Source organism: Aspergillus oryzae, chromosome 8 (assembly GCF_000184455.2).
Source record: "Aspergillus oryzae RIB40 DNA, chromosome 8".
In the NCBI taxonomy this organism is placed as follows: domain Eukaryota; kingdom Fungi; phylum Ascomycota; class Eurotiomycetes; order Eurotiales; family Aspergillaceae; genus Aspergillus; species Aspergillus oryzae.
The window spans coordinates 1,509,894-1,530,653 of record NC_036442.1 but is presented as its reverse complement, the minus strand read 5'-3'; the positions used below and the strand labels follow the sequence as shown (position 1 = coordinate 1,530,653).

Sequence of the window (20,760 nt, the reverse complement as noted above, 5' to 3'; positions counted from 1 at the left end):
CTGTAGACTTCCACCATGAAGCTCCCGCCACCCATTTTTAAGACACTCGGCTCTCCTACAATCTCATTGCGCCTAACTTGGTTCATTGCTTCCAGTAGGCCATTTTCTTCACCTCTGCCAGAGAACGACACTTCACCAACGTCCGCGGAAACCTTGGATCCAACCCCTGATTCGTCCCATCAGGGGCCAACTCCAAGAAATAGAGCTTCTGAATTCCCTGCTCTTCCACGTACTTCAACATCTCCTGATACATGGCCCCGACGTGAGCGATACCATGGCTGTCGTCAGAAAGACAGAATCGACCATCTAAGGCGAGAAATTCCTGACTCTTTATCAGATATGGGATCCCAACATGAGTCTGATTAAATTCAGTAATTCATACCTGGCAAACCTCCGCTGCAGGGTACGGCATCTCAAGCCCTTTCCGCAGTGCAGCTGAGTTGAGTTCTAGAAGCCCTCCATAGCTTGATATATATCGTAGATTTCGCGCCACTCTCTGCCAGACACCTGTCCAACTCCGAAACCCTCCATCGGATGCGTTTGGGTTATCAGAGTGAAGCCGAATCAAGTCAAAATGGCCCACGATCATAGGCTTCAAATTTTGCAACATTTCAAATTGAACATCGAAGTAGTCTTCAAAGATACGCTCGTCTGTTCCGCCGGACACCTCTCGTGCTTTCGAATATAGCTTTCGGCTCCAGTCAATGGGGATTCCATGGAGGTGGTGCACTGACCCAACAAAGAACTCGAAAGGATGCCTAGACAGCGAATCATGTATGAGTCTCAATGAAGTGTCGCTTCGAATCCATTCAGATTCAAATCCTACGAGAATCTTGATTTGCGAGGCGTATTTCTTCCGCAGCTGAATCGCTGTCATAAAGTACTTTGCCTCATTGCTGATCATAGATGATGAAGTTACGCCGGCCTCGATCTAACATGAATCAGAATGGTGATAAAAAGGCAAACTGAGAGATATCAATGAGGCCTACTTCTTCTTCGTATAATTCGTCACTGGAGCGCGGCATATGCTCGCTCAAGCAAAATACCTCCATGCCTTGTAATATGGCAGTCTGTATCACTTGCTCCAAGGTGTTTTGAGCATGGCTAGGACAGAATTCTCCTGAGTGCGAGTGGTGGGAGAAAGGCATTGTGTCTTGTGGGAGGTTCTGGATGTACCGAATTGAAAGATGGACGTAGGCATCGAGGACTCGAGGTTCAGGAAAGTAGCGATCAACACATAACTCTAGCTGTATTACATGGCTGTAATCCGACCAAAGTTTCCGCTGCCAACTTATGAAACTCCTTTCTCGGTCTTCGGAGATGGATTTCTGGTAGAGTTTGCTCGTCTCGGCTCTCGGCTTTGGGATCACACGAAAAAGCTCCAAGTGCGATCACCTATTTATGCCGTTGGGAGCAGGACATCACTAGTTCCATGTCTATTCCTGATTCTAAATTTCCTTAAATCACACTTAGTTCATTGGAGTTACCATGTATGCTCTTAATCAGACGGCAAAGTCGGTTTGGTTGCCCCTGACGCAACTGAGCGGGACATCGAAGTACGACATTGTTTCTCGATTAGTCTGTACTATTCTTATCATACGAAGTGTCCTTACGGTCTATCAGAACGTCACTTGCTACGGTGTTGCTGGAACTCTGACAAATGCCTTGGAATACTGCCGGAGATGGATATCTCTAGAGACACGAGCAGCTCCCCGGAAATTCAAACGAGTGGACAAAGATATCGAGGCAATATCGAACTCAATGGTGCAGAAACTGGCTCGGCATGGAGCTGATGTCAGAAGGAATTTATCACTTCCTAAAGAAGGATGGGATATCGAGAAAGTCGAAGCGGAGTTGAACGAACTCCACAACTTAGACCATACACGATGGGAGGATGGCCGGGTTAGCGGAGCAGTATACCATGGGGGCAATGAACTGCTGGAGATGCAAACTAGAGCCATTGGCAAATTCAGTGTCTCGAATCCAATCCACCCAGATGTCTTTCCAGGAGTTAGAAAGATGGAAGCAGAAATAGTAGCAATGGTATGTGAGCATCAAGGCAATTCTACCGCAAGTGATTGACGAAAGAGAATCCAGATCCTAGCCGCCTTCCACGGCCCCGAAGATGGGGCTGGAGTAACCACAAGCGGTGGTACAGAATCCATCATCATGGCATGCTTGGCTGCTCGGGAGAAAGCTGCAGCTGAGCGCGGCGTCACAAATCCGGAGATGATAATCCCCAGTACAGCTCATGCAGCATTTTTCAAAGCTGCGCAGTACTTCAAAATCAAACTCCATCTTGTTTCATGCCCGGCGCCTGAGTATAAAGCATCTGTTACCGAAATTCGTCGACTGATCAATCGTAACACGGTTCTGCTAGTCGCGTCTGCACCGAACTATCCCCACGGCATTGTCGATGATATCCCAGAGATCTCACGATTGGCAACTGAAAATGATATCCCACTTCATGTTGACTGCTGTTTGGGGTCACTTGTTATTGCGTTCTTGCAAAAGTCGGGCTTCCCGTCTCCATACGACAACAGCGGTGGCTTTGATTTTCGGCAACCGGGAGTCACCAGCATCAGTGTTGACACGCATAAATATGGCTTTGCTCCAAAAGGCAGCTCGGTCTTATTGTATCGCAATCGATCATACCGAAACTATCAATACTTCTTGTTTCCCGATTGGTCTGGTGGTGCCTATGCTTCGCCATCCATGGCAGGTTCTCGTCCTGGCTCCCTTATTGCAGGCACCTGGGCTACATTGGTGAGAATGGGAGAGTCCGGATATATAAGCAGCTGCCGCCAGATTGTGGGAGCTGCGAAAAAGTTTGAGGCTGCCATACTCACAAATCCTATCTTGAAGCCCCATATTGAGATCATTGGGTATCCCATGGTTAGCGTCATCGCATTTACAAGTAAAAATGATGAAATCGAGACATATGATATTGCCGACGCCATGGACGCTAGGGGATGGCATCTGAATGCGTTGCAGTCTCCACCGGCTATTCATTGTGCATTCACCATACCCACGGCTGAAGCTGTGGATGGTCTCATTTCGGATTTGATTGATGTCATCAGTGAGATATTACTTCAGATTCAGGAGCAGAAGCAGAAGGGAGAACACATCGTACGCCAGCGTGGTAAGAGTGCGGCGCTCTATGGTGTAGGGGGAAGTATTGCGGATAGGACCATGGTCAATCAATTCGCAGAAGGATTCTTGGATACCTTGTATAAAGCTTAGATCGCACTACAAGCTGCAGGATAGTAAAGCAAGAAGGCCAAAACTATTCTTAGAAAAGGCTTTTTCATGTATCCTTACTTAGTCAACATGCCTCCCACCTTGATTAGTAGAACTCTTCATGCCGTGACGTTAGGTTCCGCCGTAATCCACTCCCTGTCGAACAAGGCTCAGGCACCAGAAGCAAACATCATACCGACTCGATCAGTCCACTTTTCGGGGAGCAAAGTGCTCGGGCTCCGAAGGGACCGAAGGCATTATTTTCGTAATCCAGCCCCTTCAGCTCAGCTGTTCTCCTGACAAGGAACCAGATACTTCGGATCCATGTATACCTGTCCACAATGGGAGTTTACAAATCAGGTTCCTCGTATGAGCTGTTGTCCTCACATTGCGCGTGGTCTAGGCACCCCGGTTGAATCATACGTATGATGGCAATGGTGGTTAGTACTATTCTAAGAGTAGCAAATATTCTACCGAGGGTCTTGCACGCTACCGAGGATAGTAGCTCGGCAGCAAGACCTATTGACACACTGCAAGGTCAAGAATTACTCGATTAGACTTTATATCTGGGATGCTGCCAAGACCAGCTCGCCCTTGGCTACATCAAGTTAGACCTTCCTGATTAGGCGAAACCCTACCCCAACTTGGAACCTAAATCCGCTTCGAAGGCAAGTCAGGCCCTGCTTATTAAAAATCGGTTCGAGACCAGGATGCTTGCTAACGTTCACTTAACCTCCCACCACTGTTAGGGCTCATGCCGAAAACCGGCACTTGATGCCAAATCTTTCTGATCTGAGCCTTCTAGATCGTAGGTGGGGAATGCTGCACATCAGTAATCTGCAGGTCAACTATTGAGTAATCGGAATCGTGGTTATGTCAACAAGTCTTAGCTCATTGGTCCTTGGGTAGAGCGATTTCTTGGACTATTCGTTCATTGGTTTAGCGGTCCTCAGCACTGACTACCATACTGTCAGGCGACACAATATTCCTTCTGGTGGGACAGCTAATGACGTTGCCGGAATGTTTGAGGATGTCCCCGGCGCATGATCATGTACGGTCGAGAACCAGGAGGGCTTGAAAGCGAGAAAGGAGAATTCGATTCACTGCCGGTTTGATTGACCCCGCTTTTCGCTTAGGTGATGAATACCTAGAGCGCCTTACTAATGAAGCCATACTCATGGGTGTTGAAGAAACAATATAAAGACCATGGTTGTTCACTACCAGCTGCTGAAGTGTCATGACACAATCAAATCCTTTACATCTTTCTTATACAACGAACAATCCAATCTTAACACACTACAACTGCATTTCCAGCTTTGCCCATCATGGCAGACAAGTGTCCCTTCCATAACCAAGCGCCGAAGCCCAACGTTGCGGGCAGTGGCACCCAAAACCGCGACTGGTGGCCAGACCAGCTAAAGCTGAACATCCTCCGCCAGCACACAACGGTTTCGAACCCATTGGATCCAGACTTTGACTATGCTGCGGCTTTCAACAGCCTGGATTACTATGCTCTGAAGAAGGACCTGCAAGACCTGATGACTGATTCGCAGGATTGGTGGCCAGCGGATTTTGGTCATTATGGTGGCCTCTTCATTCGCATGGCCTGGCATAGTGCGGGTACCTATCGCACCTTTGATGGTCGAGGTGGTGGTGGACAAGGTCAACAGCGGTTCGCGCCACTCAACAGCTGGCCGGACAACGTGAGTCTTGACAAAGCTCGCCGCCTGCTTTGGCCGATCAAGCAAAAGTATGGTAACAAGATCTCCTGGGCTGACCTGATGATCTTAACGGGCAACGTGGCACTAGAGTCTATGGGCTTCAAAACATTCGGATTTGCCGGTGGACGTAAGGATACTTGGGAAGCGGACGAATCTGTTTACTGGGGTGGAGAGACCACATGGCTCGGCAATGATGTGCGCTATTCCCATGGTTTTGCCGGATCTTCCAAGCATGGTGCTGTTATTGCCGACGAAGCATCCCATCGCGATATACATTCTCGCGAACTGGAAAAGCCACTCGCAGCTGCTCATATGGGCTTGATTTACGTGAACCCGGAAGGGCCCGATGGGAACCCTGACCCAGTCGCTGCAGCTCGGGATATCCGTACCACGTTCGCTCGCATGGCAATGAATGATGAGGAAACTGTTGCGCTAATTGCTGGTGGTCATACCTTTGGAAAGACACACGGGGCGGCTTCCTCAGACCACGTTGGTTCTGAGCCTGAGGCTGCTGGTCTAGAGGCACAAGGCTTGGGTTGGCAAAACAGCCATGGCTCGGGAAAAGGCGCGCATACCATTACCAGTGGTCTGGAAGTAACCTGGACAAAGACTCCAACCCAATGGAATTTGAACTTCCTCGAGTACCTGTTCCGCTTCGAATGGGTGCTCACCAAGAGTCCTGCGGGTGCGAACCAATGGGTAGCTAAGGACGCAGATGCCTTTATCCCGGATGCATACGATTCATCCAAGAAGCACCGACCACAGATGCTTACTACTGACTTGTCTCTGCGATTCGATCCTGCTTACGAGAAGATCTCGCGCCGCTTTCTGGAAAACCCGGATCAGTTTGCAGAAGCCTTTGCGCGGGCCTGGTTCAAGCTGACACATCGGGACATGGGGCCGCGTGCTCGCTATATCGGTCCAGAGGTCCCCGCTGAAGAGCTGTCCTGGCAGGATCCCATCCCAGCAGTCAACCATCCGGTAATTAGTGAGACCGATATCGCCGCACTCAAGCGGGATATCCTCGCCACCGGCGTCGATCCTTCGAAGTTCATCTCGACTGCTTGGGCATCAGCATCGACTTTTCGAGGCAGTGATAAACGCGGCGGCGCCAACGGTGCACGTATTCGTCTTGCCCCTCAGCGCGACTGGGAAGTGAATAACCAGCCATGGCTTGCGGCGGCATTGAAGGCCCTGGAAGACATCCAAGACAAATTCAACAGCGCCCAGAACGACGGAAAGCGAGTATCCTTGGCGGATCTCATTGTGCTCGCTGGCTGCGCAGCTGTCGAGAAAGCTGCCAGCGATGCCGGCCATATTATCACCGTGCCTTTCACGCCGGGACGCATGGATGCTTCGCAGGACCAGACGGATGTCGAGTCATTCAATCAGATGGAGCCTGTGGCAGACGGCTTCCGGAACTATGGCACATCCACTGCTCGGGTGCCAGCCGAGCACTATCTGGTTGACAAGGCGCAGTTGCTGACTCTATCTGCGCCTGAGATGACGGTACTTGTTGGTGGTCTGCGGGCTCTGAATGCCAACTACGATGGCTCCGCCCATGGAGTGTTTACTACCCGGCCGGGCCAGCTGACGAATGATTTCTTTGTCAATCTCCTCGACATGAACACCTCGTGGAAGGCATCTGGCAGTGGCAATGACATTTACGAAGGCACCGACCGCAGAACCGGCTCGAAGAAATGGACTGCCACCAGGGCCGATCTGGTCTTCGGATCTCACGCCGAGCTGCGCGCCATCGCCGAGGTGTATGGCAGCAGTGACGGAAAGGGCAAATTCGTAAAGGACTTTGTTGCCGCTTGGGCTAAGGTCATGAACCTTGACAGGTTTGATGTGAACTAGGATGTACATTCTTTCTTTTAGCTTTTGTGTACTGTTCGTCATGTTTTGGATAATCGCGTTGCATGTACGTTAATAATATGTAATAGCTACCTAACTGACATGTTGTGTATGACTTTGGTCTCTGCTTTACATTGCTTCGAGCTTCTAAAATCACGATATACCCCCTCTTGTAGAGCGGCTATTATCCACATAAATGTGGTTGAACTGCCGACGGAGGAACCACAAAGGCAGTGCAGGTTCGTTTAATCTGTTCTGATCAGGATATCCAATCAAATTATAGAAAGGGGCCATAATGAAATGAATTCGGGAATCAAGTTATCCGTTTTCTCTGCTGTCTGAACTTATTTTTTCGCTTGGCTGGCGTTAGGGGAATTAGAGGGACGTTGGTCGGCATTGACGCGTAGATAGCTTGATTGCGCCATCAAGCCCCAGTCTCGCAGCATATCGTGGATAAAATCTAGCCCAGACACAATGTTCTTGTCCAAGATAATACGGAAAACCTATAAATATTATGTACCTGCCGATCGGGAAATTTCTATTGGAATGAGATTAGAGAAAAACAAAAGAATATTGCTCTCAGGGGATTACTCTAAGTAGTAAATTCGAAATATTACCCTAACTTTCCTTTCCCCCATATTAATGCTATGATTTCTTTACCCGATCAACATTCATCACTCGATCATGATCTACCACCGGAGAAAAAGATCATAACCGAAATCTCCACGGATCAGGAGTCGTCGGATGGAGAAATTATCAAAGATTGGGATGATAAGGAGGAGAATGCGCTTCGTCGAAAGTGAGCAACCGCATATATACTTCCAGATAGTAGCTGAATGACCATGACTAACCACCACACTTCTATCTTATCGATACAGAATTGACTTTATCCTTATCCCCATTCTTGGTCTCGCCTTTTTTGCCCTCCAGGTCGACCGCGGAAACATCAGCGCCGCGCTCACGTCCACTATCACAGAGGACCTGGGGATAACAACGAACCAAATCAATATCGGCACACAATTACTCTCGGCCGGTATTGTCATCACGGAAATCCCTTCGAATATCATCCTTCAGCGGATCGGCCCGCAGATATGGCTTTCAATACAGTTGTTCGCCTGGGGTCTTGTTGCGACCTTTCAGGCGTTCGTGCAGAGCTATCCTGCTTATTTGGTAACGAGACTGTTGCTGGGATTGTTGGAGGGCGGGTTCATTCCTGGTACGGATGTTTGCCCAAGACTTGACTGAGAATAATAGAGCACTAATGGGTGGATTAGGCGCATTGTATTATCTTTCAACATGGTACAAGAGAGGCGAGACAAGCTTCCGCACCACCCTCTTCTTCTTTGGACAGATGTTCGCAGCAGCGACATCAAGTCTCATCTCCGCCGGTTTACTAAAACTAGACGGTAAATGCGGGTTTGCCGGCTGGCAATGGATCTTCCTGGGTACGTGAATCAGGGCCAATCCCAGCAGCAGCACCACCTCCTGACCGATTCTATAGTCGAAGGCCTAATAACAATCTTCGCCGGCATCATCTTCACTCTCCTCGTCCCACCCAAGGCAGGAAATGGTTACGCCCTTGTCGGCCTCAAACGCTGGAGCTATTTCACCCCACGCGAGTCCCACATCATCCGCAACAGAGTCCTTCTTGACGACCCGCACAAAGCCCACGGCCACATTAAGATCACGGCTAAGGATATCTGGAATACCGTGCGCCAACCGACCACCCTCCAACATTTCTTCATTACCCTCGTCGCCATGTCAGGGTTCCAAGGTCTGACACAGTATACGCCAAGCATGATCAAGTCGTTCGGGTTCAATGCCATTCAGGCGAATGCGTTGGCATCGGTGCCGATTTATTGCAGCATGGTGTGGTGTCTGGTGTTGTCTTATTTCGCGTAAGTGCCTCTCTTCGACCATCCGTATACTTTGAAATGAGCTAATTGGTTTGAGACAGAGATCGCACCGGCCACCGAGGTCCCTTCGTTCTCCTCTCCATCACTTGGAACGTGATTTCATATGCCTGTCTGCGGACGATGCCTTATTCCTCGTCGAGTTGGCACAAGTATGGCGTCATAGCCGTGGCTAATGTAATCTATGCTAGCATGCAGTACGTTCATTTCCCTTTCCCCGTTCCCCATGTCCTGAATGCTCACAAGGTCAACAGTATCCTGAACATCGGCTGGTTATCCGTCTACTGCAAAACTCCCCAAGAGCGGAGTGTCTCCATGGCGTATGTTTTATCTTTCCACACGTGGATTGCCTCGTTTCTCTTGACATTGGCTAACGGTGATTAACAGCTTGATTGTTATGGCGGCCAATTGCGCCGGTATCTCCGGGTCACAGATTTTCCGCACATCGGATCAACCGAGATATCTGCATGGTTTGACGGCTATTTGTGCCCTGGCTGGGGCGTCATGGGTATTGACGGCCGCGTTGGGGGTGCAGTATTATTTGAAGAGGAGAAAGGCCGGAGGAATTGGTGGTGGGGTATAGACTCCATCGTTGATGTACAGTACTATTGACTAGTATGACCCGTAATAATGGGATGTATATATCAGGTTCATAAACTCTTTGTTATTAGAGATTTAAGGTAGAATCTGGGCTTTCTGTCCGACATCTAGTTCGTTCCGCGTGCCGCAGGCACCGAGGGGCCAGTGTGTAGTATAGGTAGTAATGGCAATCAGCACCCTTAAGAAAAGAGAAAAATCCGAAGAAAAAAAAAACGGGGAAAAGGCAATCAATGCCCAGATGTACAGATCCCAACCCTCTCCCAAGCAAACACCATGAAAATGAAAAATATTATATACATACAACCAGCCATGGAAGCAACCGAATCCTACAAAGCTAGACTTGCTCGACTCAAGGCTTGACGAGCCAGCCGACGGACCCCGTTACTGCAGCAATCATCATCACCATCAGGATCCAAGCGCCCGCTCGATCCGCCGTGGTGATCGGCTTCGGCTTAGAGGGATCCTTACCCTCTCCCGAGGAGGGCACATTGTGTTCCTTCGCGTCGGGGTTTGTATCAATCGTGTTGGGTGATTCGGCTGCCATGAGCATCAGATTGCCCGTGACTCCGCCCAGGGCCGACATTTGCGCTTCGAGGCCCTTGACCCCGTCGAACTTGTTGGCGCCCCAGGTGAGACCGCACAGGTTGCTCTGACCGTCGGATTGGCCGTTGCACATCTTGGAAATGGATTCCACCGACCCTTGCAGCTTGGGGACGATCTGATCTTTGGTGGACGGCACGAGGATGGCGGTGAAAGCCAACCACATGGATAGGTAACCCTTGAACCCAATCTGGTTTCTGTCACAGGACATGATGGGCTCGCATGCGACTTCGGACATAGTATTGCCGCCGTACTTTTCCGGGAAGAAGGTCTTGAGAGTCGTGCCGAGCAGACCGTTGACCCGATTCAGCCATTTTTCATCACCATTGGTCTGTTACGGGATCGTTAGCGGGATGGCATGCGTTAGGGAGCACTTCAAGGGTCCCATGGGCAACGTGAGAAGGACTTACGTAATTGTACAAGAAGGCTGCTCCCGACAAATAGGTCCCATAGTTGTAGGTCCACTGAAGATTGTCTGGACTCTTACATTGATCGTCGTTGTTGACCGAATCGAAAATTATCCACTTGTTGACGTCCATCAGCCCCGACTTGGCCGACCAGTCCCAAATCTTCTCGGCCCATTCGGTATAGGTCTCGTTTTTGGTAAATCGAGCCAATCGCGCTGCCAATTCAAACAGACCGCCGTTGGAGATGGCGTTCTTTAACTGATATCCAGCTTGGTAGGGCCAGACCTGCCAGCGCATACCACCCCCACAGGTTTGACCATCCCAGCGCTCGACCTGCTCGTTGAAGACCGCACGCGCGAGGGAGGTCCACGAGGGTTTTCCATCGCGCTCGGGGAATCCAGCCTCAGAGGCCGTGATGGCTGCCAGACCCCAGAACATTTGATCGTCGTTACCCTGCGCACGTGACGGTCAGCGATTTTGCGCCCGAGGCAGACGACGATTGACGACGTACCAGCCATTGACTGTAATTTGAAGAGAAAAAGTCATAATTCTCGCCCGCTTGGAACATGAGATCATGCGACACCACCGCGTTCTGACTGTCGTCGCCCGAGGCTTGCCAGTATTGAATTAACGTCATGAACATACTCCCGGCGATATACCAAGTGTCCGTCAGCTTGCCGGGAATCCCCTCCGTCTGGTTCTCCTTGTAGAACTCCATCATCGGAGGGATAATTTCCTGGGCGCCCTTTTTTAATGAATCTAGAATTCTGCGTTAGAGAACTGAGAGACCTGGAGCGCATGTCGGACAGTTTTGCGACCGTGAGGAGGGGACAAGAAGCATACCCTCATTATTGGCGACAATACCCAAGTCCGACCACACGGTCTGGGCGTGGAGAAAGAGGAGTAACAAAGTGGCGCATAGCTGTTGACTGGTGAGGTAGTGCATCCTCTCCGGTAGTTTAGTTTATGGGGGATTGAAGTCGGTCAGTCAATAAGCAATACAGCAGTGACCGGAGACATCGAAAAAAAAAAAAAGCTTGGAGGAGAGTTGACGAGAGGGAAAAGTTGCATCCCGCAAGGCTTAATTTAAGTGACCCGTGCCAAGCGCACTCATGGCCCCATCTTGACCTGACTAAGTCCCTATCATTATGGAGTCGACTGGAGTCCACGCTGCCTTGGCAAGATCGGCCCTGGTGAAACGAGACCAATCATTCCCTCCTGTGCGTCATCCAAGAGAAGTCTTAGTTTTCCACTTCTCTGTCTTGTGTTTTCTCTGCCTCGTCCGCTTCTGGACTTTTACTTGGTGGTTCCCTCTTCCCGGATGTCACCTGACTAGGGTTGAGGTTACATACGGGCAAACAGGATGGAGAGAAGAACTGGACTGAACAAAAGGCCCTGAGGACCCTGACTCCCTGTCGATCGTGGAGTCAGGGGTCTTTGGAGGGGACTGATTGCTTATTCAACGCCCCATGCACAGAAAAATTGGATCCGTGCTCCCCAAATGCGGCTATGATACGCTGCTAGTTCCGTCCCATCTCCACTCTCACCACTGGATGATGCGTCCCAGACTCCCAATGCTGGCTGGCAGTTAATTATAGCAACCCCGGTTCATCGACTGGACAAGTTACATTGGCGATGCACAGTACCACCCTGGTGGGCCTGCTGCAGCGGTACTGGCAAGAAAAAAAGCTTCAGAGGAATCCTTTTACTTACGAGTAGTCGACTATGACATAATTACATATTTCTGGCGAGGGCTTTTTTTTTTCCCTCCCCAGATCTCCACTCATTGCGGAAATGTGGAGATCATCACAGTCTAGATTGGTCCTAATGAACAACTTCAAGCACCACACTATTTGAAAGCCACCGTTCTTAGCTGGATATTGTTACTCGATTCTAGTGCAGATAAATCCATTGTCAATATGAGCGCTAATCCTTCAAGCATTTCCCAGATCAGTGTACTCCAAGTACCCTGACTTTAACTCGGAGTACTTTCGAGTTAATGAGAAACCACTCAATGAAGCTTTTTTGGAACTTTGTTGGTCCAAGCATCGCCATATCTCCTTAGCGCTTACTCGCACCAGACCCCAGTACCAGTGTAAATTATATGAACTGATAACATAGAAGATGGCTAGTCCAACAATCGCAAGATCTCCGCGAGGCAGTGAGTCAGTCTGACTCAGAACACCTATATATATATAGGAACTATGACCCTATTCAACAGACCAGAATCTCCTTCTCCAGATTTAACATTGCTCCTACGACCTCCACATATTGCACCCTAATAAAATAAAATCGACCGAAGGGTCATGAAATCCAAGATCATAGAGCGTACTTGTCATGTGAGCAATGCGACGCATCTTGGGGTATAACCACTAATCAAAATAGACAGCAATACAGTACCTTTTACACTCATATTAAACATACCAACACGCTAAGAGGATAATTCAAGAAGGAATGGAGGCACCGACCCCCATCATTGAACTGTCCAACTACTTCATCCGCCCCTTCTACCCAGGCGACGTAGAAGCCATCTCCAAGGAAGGCAACAACCCCGAAATCGCCCGTTGGCTACGCAATCGATTCCCCGACCCCTACACCATCGAAGATGCGAAGGCCTGGATTTCAATCGCGAGCTCCAGCTCACCGATCCTGGACTTCGTGATTAGCCGGCGGGAGGATAATGTCGCCATCGGAGCGATTGGGTTAAAAGCTAGGGACGATGTGTACTATCGGACGATGGAGATCGGGTACTGGCTGGGCCAAGACCACTGGGGAAAGGGGATTGCTACGGAAGCACTATCTGCAATGACTGCTTGGGCCTTTGAGAATTTTACACATGTTTTGAGGCTGGAGGCGGAGGTCTATGAAGGGAACGATGGCAGTCAAAGAGTGTTGGTGAAGGCGGGGTATGAGCTGGAGGGAAGAAGAAAGAAAGCCGTTGAGAAAAATGGCATTGTGATGGATACGCTGAACTTCTGTACTTTTAGACCTGGAGAGTAGATTCCTGTATAAACTAGACGGTCTTTCACACGCTTGCAAATGCGAAACTCTCGCAAACCATCGATACATCACGTGATTGAATTTTCTCGAATTGTCCGAGAATGGAGATTAGTAAGGCATGAGTAAGGCGGGCGGCTCTCCTAGATTAGGCTTAACGCGTTCCTGCATAACTCTTGTGCAGACCAGCTTCTCCCGCTTAGTAAGTAGTGCTGTCCAAATGCAGTAATTTCGGCACAAGAGTTGAATTGTGGGATCGAATTGCAAAAGATCATTCGCTCCGTGGCCAAGAATGGGGACACTGGAGACCCATCGTGCTTTGAAATCAATCTTATTTTTTGATTAGTATAGCTGGTGTCAAAATGGCGGCAACGTCTTCCTATTTCACTGCAATCTTGCGTTTTCACGACACTTTTCTCGCACTGATCTCATATCCGTACCGTTCTTAGAGCTCGATACGACTTCAGGAACAATATGTCTGCGAGATACCACTCTGACCCGGTAGATGTAACCCCATTAGGGGAGCCGCTCCACTTCGCCTTCAGCCAGCGAACCGCGCCCAACCGTTTCTACAAGGGCGCCATGACGGAGCGGTTATCGTCCTGGTCCCCGACAGATCTGAAAGCGCGCGGAATTCCCAGCAATGAATTGATCAACCTGTACAAGCGCTGGGGTGAGAGCGGTTATGGCATGATTTCCACCGGAAATATTATGCTCGCATATGATCAGCTGGAGGCCCCGGGAAACCCCATCATTGATCTTGAGAATCCCTTCCATGGAGAGCGTTTTGAGGCATTCTCTCGCATGGCGGCGGAGTCGAAGAAACATGGCAGTCTGATTGTAGCGCAGGTCAGTCATCCCGGTCGCCAGGTTGAAGAGCGGGTGCAGGCCGATCCCGTATCGGCGAGTGATGTGCAGCTGCAGACGGAGGCGCTCAAGATGAAGTTTGCGAAACCGCATGCTGCCACTAAGGATGAGATCCGGGATCTCATTAAAAGATGGACTCATGCTGCGGTCTATCTCCACAAGGCGGGATTCGATGGAATCCAGCTGCATGGCGCGCACGGGTATCTGCTGGCTCAGTTCCTGTCGCAGACCACGAACAAAAGGACTGACGAGTATGGTGGAAGCTTGGAGAACCGGGCACGTCTGATTGTGGAGGTTGCCCGGTCTATTCGACAGGAGTTGCCGTCATCCTCAGGGTTCATTTTGGGTATTAAAATCAACTCAGTCGAGTTCCAGGCTGAGGGATTCACTCCGGCTGAAGCCCAACAACTTTGTCAGATTCTGGAACAAAATGAGTTCGATTTTGTGGAGCTTTCGGGTGGAACGTATGAGGCACCGGCGTTCTCGCGCGAGCGGGATTCCACCAGGAACCGAGAGGCGTTCTTCCTGGAATTTGCATCCATGATTACCCCTGTGCTGAGTAAAACAAAGAGCTACGTTACTGGCGGTCTTCGGACGGCCTCGGGAATGGTGGCTGCACTGGAGACGGTGGATGGTGTCGGTTTGGCTAGACCTGCTTGTCAAGAATTTAACCTGCCTCGCGATATCCTCGAGGGCCGAGTAACTGGTGTGCTTGAGCAAAAGGTTGATCAGCAGAACTTTGGCTTGACAAGCGCCGCCGCGGGTACCCAAATGAAGCAAGTGGGCAAGGATGAGCAGCCAATCGATCTAAGTGACGAAAAGAACCTGGCGCTCTTCATGAAGCACTTGGCGGAATGGGCCCAGCAGGTTCAGGAAGACGCACCCAAAATGAACATGTATGGGTTCATGGATCTCCCTAAGGGAGAGGCTTTCCGGGGATAATCATTGTTTCGACTAGTTATATAAGGAATGAAGCCGTCATTTGGACTTTATAGAACATCAACATTGTGAGCTGATCTGTCCGTGATGGATATAGAGCAATCACTGTGATCGAGCTGAGTAAACATTACTTAGCAGAATTTGGGCCGTGCATACTCACATTTCGCAACATCATCCTCAGGCCCGTTGATCTCCAGCTCACGAATCGGCTTTTTGAAGTCTCGTTCGTCAAAGTTGGGTAGATTTCGCATAATTTTCACGTAAAGCCAGAGGCGCTGTGCAGGAAACGTCAAATAAAGCTGCAGCAGCTGATACTTAACTTCCAACCTGTCATCTTGTGTTAACTTGGAACGGCTCAGAATCACATCTATCTTGATCTTCAAGAAAACCATAAGTTGCGACTGCATGAGATCATAAAAATATGTGTCCAATCCCCCATCTGCAGATGATTGAAGTTAACGATCATACTCTGCAAAGCTATTTAAGGGGAAAAGAAAACTACCTGGTTTCATGAGCTTATATACTTCTGGCGCGGCTGAATTCCCTGACAACGCCATTACTTTCAACCCAACTAAGTGTGCAACCCACTGGGACATATGGGTCTGGGGTTTGGGTGGTGCGATGGCCTTGTACCTAAGGCAGACATTCCCAACTAATTGCCCTGCAATCTTCTCTAGTTTCTTCAAAAATGCCAGGTGAGGGTCATTAGCCTCATCGGTTACCAGTTTGAAACCCTCCCTACCGATCTCGAGGTATGATTTGAGGGTTCTCCCGAGAGCCGATTTAGATCTGTAGACTATAGTGTCCCCTTTAGTTGCCTGCTCGAGGAAGATACTATTGATCAAACTGACATAGTAGGAAGATATGCGGAAACAGGTAAAATAGAACTTGTCTTCGCCCCGAGGGCCTCGGTTCGGTTTTAAGACGAGCTTCCCATTGATGGTAGTCGAGTACGAGTTCCCACACTTCTTTATAGGAAGGCTTTCCAGTAGCGAGACGGCGGCCTTATCAGGAAATAAATGCTGTTTTCTGACTTCTTCCCGCAAGTTTTCCCACTCTTCCTGGAGATCCTCTGCGCCTTCCTTAGAGGGGTCTACAAGCAATGAGCTTCTCAAGATAATGATGAGTTTCGCAGAAATTGGAGCAAAGTTATGGTATTCCGTGTACGCCCCTTCGATTGCTCCCCCGGTGGTGGGGTCAATCTGGACATCTGAAGGGCCCTCAAAGACTCCATACGCATTATGGGTCAATATGAACTCGTCTTCCTCCGATGAAGGCTGGCAGAATGCCATGAACTTGGACTGCATGTGATGGATGAACATCATTGCATCGTCTGGGAACGCCCGTTCGTGAACCTTCTTGATCCACTGCATGTCTGGATCCATTTCTAGATCCAAGAATGTCTTCAGATTGGAGTACCAGATATCACGAGGCGATTTGAATCTCTTTTCCCGCATGTAGCTCTCCAAGCGGTGTTTGTCGTTCGAATCATAGGTCATGATGCTGTCATGGTTGTATCGAGCATAGAAAGTAGAGTTTCGGTATTTCATCAGGAAGAGGAACTTCCTTATAGTATCCCTTTCACGGCGAGTTAATTCAAGTGTCTGACCGGCTTTGAATGTATCTGACGCTTTTTTGATAATTCTACCAGCATGACCTTCCAACTTTCCAAGATTATCCTCGATATGCCTTGGGTTCTGGTAACCTTGATCGCGATACATGTCCACCAGTCCAAACTCGCGCGATACCGATACTTGGACCAGGGCATTCTTTCTCAAGTCTATCGCATTGACGAACGGATCCTTGGGTGGCTGCCATTGTGGTCTTTGGCTGCGTGGCCTTCTTCCTCTCTGGCGACGCGTAGGTGGGGTTGCTCGAGGGCTGCGAACTGGCGCAGGAGAAACCGCGGAATGAAGTGATGATACTCGGCCTTGTATTCTGTGGTTCGTACCATCATGAGTTTCGTAGCTTGCACAGTAAGAGAGAGGGGGAGAGAGAGTGCGTGTATGGGTGGGGTATTGCTGCAATGCAGTACGTTTATGAACCGCAAGCGCCGAGGTGCGAGAGAAGGCTACTGCTACACGTCACAGCCTTGCGCAGTATGTGCTCGATTCATTGGTCTCTGAGTGATTCGCCAATATGTTTAGCTGAAAGTAGGCGCTGTGAACATACCGTCGCTGACGTGGCCAGTCCTTGCATTTTGTAGCCCCCATTCGCTGTGAGTGTTCTCTGTAATATAGCGTCATGCCAGATAGCCCACTAGATACCGAGCCAGTTTGTTTATTAATGTTATTATAAGTGAGGAGAGCCTAAATTGCTACGTACATATGAAGAGGGGGGAATGAAGGATTGGACAAGAGATTACCGTTTTACCTCCGACCGTCAAATTCTGGTAAGGAAAGCCAGCTTATCCTTGGGAAGTATAGACTTTGTCCAGAAACCGCACTGCATCATTAAAAACCTGGTCTCTCAATTTTGTATCGATGAGCATTGAAGGTACTGCTTAGCAACCATGGTTAGTGTGTATAACAGCATCAAAATTATAGCCACATACTCTCAATCCATCCATGTATCTGATCGTCGAAGAACGTGGCCTCAATGTTATATGGACTTCGAGCAGCTGATTCGAATTCTGACGCTAGCGATACTCTGTCTTCCTTACTGCTCGAATGATCTTGTGATGGTTCTTGTGGGCACTCGATCTTGCGATTAAGGGCCGCAGCTTCATCTTTCAGTCTATTCACAAACACCGTTTGCTCATGGAGAAGAATGTCGACCTTCGCACAAAGAAACAGCATATTCCGTGGCAGTGACTCGATATCTGCCAGGATGGGATGGAGTATTGGGCTATCCCGATACTTCTCTCGCTCTGAACCGGCATATGCGTCCATCAATGGCAAAACAAAAGCTAGAGGATCTTTCTCAGGATATTTGGCTGGCTTCGGCTTTTCCCACGGTGACAGTCGCAGATCGACCTGTGGATAAGTCAAGATTAATCTCATTCAAGCATCTAACAGGCGCCTATTGACGGAGGTATAACTCACGGGTGCGTAAAACATCACAGCTGCCTTGACGTTAAACTCCGATCGGGCCAACCATTGCGCAACGCCCAAGGCCAGATTCCCTCCAGTTGAGAATCCGCTCACACTCATCAGTCTCGGATCGGCGCCCCAGAGTCTCCCCGCATTTTCAATTAACCATTCAGCTACATCTTGGACATCCCTGTGCGCAACGGGGAACGTATACCGCGGGGAATATCGGTGAGATGTTGATATCACCACCGCCCCAGTCTCTGCCGCGATTCGGTCACAGAACGGTGTGTTGCCTTCGGGGAGACCTCCAAGGAACCCGCCGCCGTGGATGTTGAGGTGGAGAGCTCGCGGTCCATCCTTTGACGCTTTTTCGAGGGGGTGGTATACAATAGCGCGAACAGAGTGGCCCGGGGCACGCCTCAAGGGAATCCAGATTGTGGTCTTGGGATGTTTTGAGTGTATACCACGCCAATATTGAATTGCATTTGTAAGCAATACTACGGGCTGTAATGCTAGAAGGCGCCAGCGAATGCTCCAAGGGAGGCCTGGACATAGAATAGCATCGTACAAGGGACCGAACCAGCGGTAAAGGAAAGACATCATTTCGGGGTGTTTGTCTCAGTGCGCGTTTGTGCTCACATATTTATAGTCCATTGGCCCTCCAGAAACTTGGTTACGTTCGTATTCGGCGATATAAACGTCCCGACGCATCGAGGTAATGAGCCACTCACAGTTCAGCATTGCTCTTGCGTGACCTAATCTGGGTTCATCGAGATCAAAGAGTCAAGTTCGCTTTGAATTGGTGTTCTGTCAAACAAAAATTATCTAAGTCGCGACAGTGTGTACAGTCTCGTGATGTAATGTTTCGGCATACTGCTGAGCCAAGATGTGTCCGCAGCCTATCATTATGGCCGTCCAGAGATTCGTGGTCCAGAGAGTATAAGAGGTAAGGATAAGCGAAAAACGCAGGCTTGTCGTATTCTTTGAGAAGGCGGTCCATCTTCAGTCATGCAAAGCTGTAACTATTGTTCCCTGTCATAATTCGCTGTGGAATTCCGACTGAGATCATGATCGAGTCATCGTATAGGAGCAAACCCTAGCACGTGATGCGATATCCATTTGCAAGCAGGAGCTGGCCGAGGGGGTTGCAATTTCCCTCTATTAGAGACATTCTCGTATCCTCAGCCTCAGAAGAGAAGAAAGAAATAGGGGAAACTGAGATTACGAACGAAGGCTGCATCGCCAAGCGCTTTTCACTGATTAACTGCCGAAACAGCGGTAATTGATCCAACAGATCAAAGAATGACTTGGATTCAGGACATGAAATTGCAGGGAAACATATACAGCAAATTAAATCGACGCATCCACTGTTGATGTACTCCGTCAATGGAGGATTGAGTCGTTTTTCGTTGCCAAGTTTCCGTATTTCTTCCCCACCGCAGAACTACGGTTTCCATTTGTCACTCAAGAAGCAGGATCATCCAACTCCTCCAGGCTGCATTCTTGGCACTCATCCACGCCCCAACTCATATTCTACGATTGTCGATGACTTGGGCCTCCACACACGGAGCCATGGAATTGCTCAACTGATCTCTGTTCGTCGAAACGCTGCCAGGTGTCATGACCTTTTCCTTAGAGGTCCACAAGTGAACAATACAACATAAAAGTGATTTGCCTCGTAGGTAACGGAGCCAACGGCCGTCTCCAATTCGGAGTACAGTCGGTCTCTGGGCCAGAAACAAAAATAGGTAGAGGTTCGGCCCCTAATTCTAGCATCCTTTTCAAGCTTATGGCAGAGATTGAATTGCACGATGCCAAGACTTCACAGCCTTTGTACCATGGATTCAGCAGCAGGCAGCACTGAGCAATCACGCCTGAGGACCTCAGAGAGTGGATCAATGATGGCTTCTGCTGAAATTCGACCGTGGGGGCCAGAGACCCTGGATTTCCAGACCATAAGTCCTTGAGTCCCTGCGTTATGCTCCATCAGGAAGGTGAGCTGTCGGTTTGCCCTAGGACGCTTTACTTCCTTAGGAAAGATGCCTTGTCGATAGAAATTTCGGAACGGTTTGTCAGCGATTCACCATAGCCTCATGTGAGGGTCAATCGGAGTGAGCCTCGCCGCGAAGGAACCAGATCAACACTCAAGTATACCATCATGTAGGCACGAAAGTGACCAACAAGATAGAATTATAATATAGACCTGAAAAAAAAGTAAACAATCAAAAGCTTATGAGTGGTTACGCTATTTTGTTTGTGTCGGGTTCAGCTGGCTTACGGGCAGTGCTTATTGTACTGGGATATTCTCCCTAGCGCCCACGTCGTACTCAGAATATCATGAAGATTTGACAAGTGATTTAGGGTTCGCAAGTTCCCAAAAAAGAAAACCGTTCGGAGAGCCCCAGTCAAAGTTAACATCCGACCCACCTCCGCAGCCTTGTCCTCGGAGAGTTGATTAGGCTGCGCCTCTCATTTCCCTGCTGCCAAGAATATGGTGGGCTATTTCTCCTCGTGTTATAAATGGTGCGCTCTGTCGCGCTATCAGTCGTTGTTTGAGAAGTCTTTTGATTGTTAACCCCCAAGAAAC

General features: G+C 49.2%; 9 protein-coding genes across 9 annotated transcripts; 5 read left to right on the top strand and 4 right to left on the bottom strand.

Moving 5' to 3' along the window:
- Positions 1–82: 82 nt before the first annotated feature.
- On the bottom strand, positions 83–1,148 carry AO090010000720 (histidinol-phosphatase; the record flags this gene model as incomplete). The annotated part of the gene is made up of 3 exons (XM_023233522.1): positions 83–328; positions 383–931; positions 990–1,148. 3 exons carry the CDS (start codon positions 1,146–1,148, stop codon positions 83–85), a joined length of 954 nt encoding a protein of 317 aa, XP_023094301.1.
- Positions 1,149–1,488: 340 nt separating this feature from the next.
- AO090010000721 (uncharacterized protein) lies at positions 1,489–3,243 on the top strand (the record flags this gene model as incomplete). The annotated part of the gene is made up of 2 exons (XM_001827619.1): positions 1,489–2,043; positions 2,098–3,243. 2 exons carry the CDS (start codon positions 1,489–1,491, stop codon positions 3,241–3,243), a joined length of 1,701 nt encoding a protein of 566 aa, XP_001827671.1.
- Positions 3,244–4,565: 1,322 nt separating this feature from the next.
- On the top strand, positions 4,566–6,821 carry AO090010000722 (catalase/peroxidase; the record flags this gene model as incomplete). Its single annotated transcript, XM_001827620.3, has 1 exon — positions 4,566–6,821. The coding sequence occupies one exon, from the start codon at positions 4,566–4,568 to the stop codon at positions 6,819–6,821; it is 2,256 nt and encodes a 751-aa protein (XP_001827672.1).
- A 644-nt stretch (positions 6,822–7,465) lies between these two features.
- Positions 7,466–9,514, top strand: AO090010000723 (uncharacterized protein; the record flags this gene model as incomplete). The annotated part of the gene is made up of 8 exons (XM_023233520.1): positions 7,466–7,617; positions 7,697–8,034; positions 8,093–8,263; positions 8,320–8,716; positions 8,776–8,928; positions 8,986–9,051; positions 9,119–9,308; positions 9,443–9,514. The coding sequence occupies 8 exons, from the start codon at positions 7,466–7,468 to the stop codon at positions 9,512–9,514; spliced, it is 1,539 nt and encodes a 512-aa protein (XP_023094302.1).
- A 166-nt stretch (positions 9,515–9,680) lies between these two features.
- On the bottom strand, positions 9,681–11,284 carry AO090010000724 (glycoside hydrolase family 76 protein; the record flags this gene model as incomplete). The annotated part of the gene is made up of 4 exons (XM_023233519.1): positions 9,681–10,262; positions 10,342–10,791; positions 10,850–11,097; positions 11,182–11,284. 4 exons carry the CDS (start codon positions 11,282–11,284, stop codon positions 9,681–9,683), a joined length of 1,383 nt encoding a protein of 460 aa, XP_023094303.1.
- A 1,508-nt stretch (positions 11,285–12,792) lies between these two features.
- AO090010000725 (GNAT family N-acetyltransferase) lies at positions 12,793–13,414 on the top strand (the record flags this gene model as incomplete). The annotated part of the gene is given in 2 exon segments (XM_023233518.1): positions 12,793–13,315; positions 13,326–13,414. 2 exon segments carry the CDS (start codon positions 12,793–12,795, stop codon positions 13,412–13,414), a joined length of 612 nt encoding a protein of 203 aa, XP_023094304.1.
- Positions 13,415–13,809: 395 nt separating this feature from the next.
- On the top strand, positions 13,810–15,144 carry AO090010000726 (NADH:flavin oxidoreductase/NADH oxidase family protein; the record flags this gene model as incomplete). The annotated part of the gene is made up of 1 exon (XM_001827624.1): positions 13,810–15,144. One exon carries the CDS (start codon positions 13,810–13,812, stop codon positions 15,142–15,144), a length of 1,335 nt encoding a protein of 444 aa, XP_001827676.1.
- Positions 15,145–15,160: 16 nt separating this feature from the next.
- Positions 15,161–17,340, bottom strand: AO090010000727 (DUF4238 domain-containing protein; the record flags this gene model as incomplete). Its single annotated transcript, XM_023233517.1, is given in 5 exon segments — positions 15,161–15,219; positions 15,302–15,580; positions 15,644–17,022; positions 17,031–17,212; positions 17,314–17,340. Coding segments are annotated over 5 exon segments (1,926 nt in total).
- A 254-nt stretch (positions 17,341–17,594) lies between these two features.
- Positions 17,595–18,914, bottom strand: AO090010000728 (putative lipase/esterase family protein; the record flags this gene model as incomplete). The annotated part of the gene is made up of 4 exons (XM_023233516.1): positions 17,595–17,602; positions 17,696–18,116; positions 18,186–18,718; positions 18,905–18,914. 4 exons carry the CDS (start codon positions 18,912–18,914, stop codon positions 17,595–17,597), a joined length of 972 nt encoding a protein of 323 aa, XP_023094306.1.
- Positions 18,915–20,760: the final 1,846 nt, after the last annotated feature.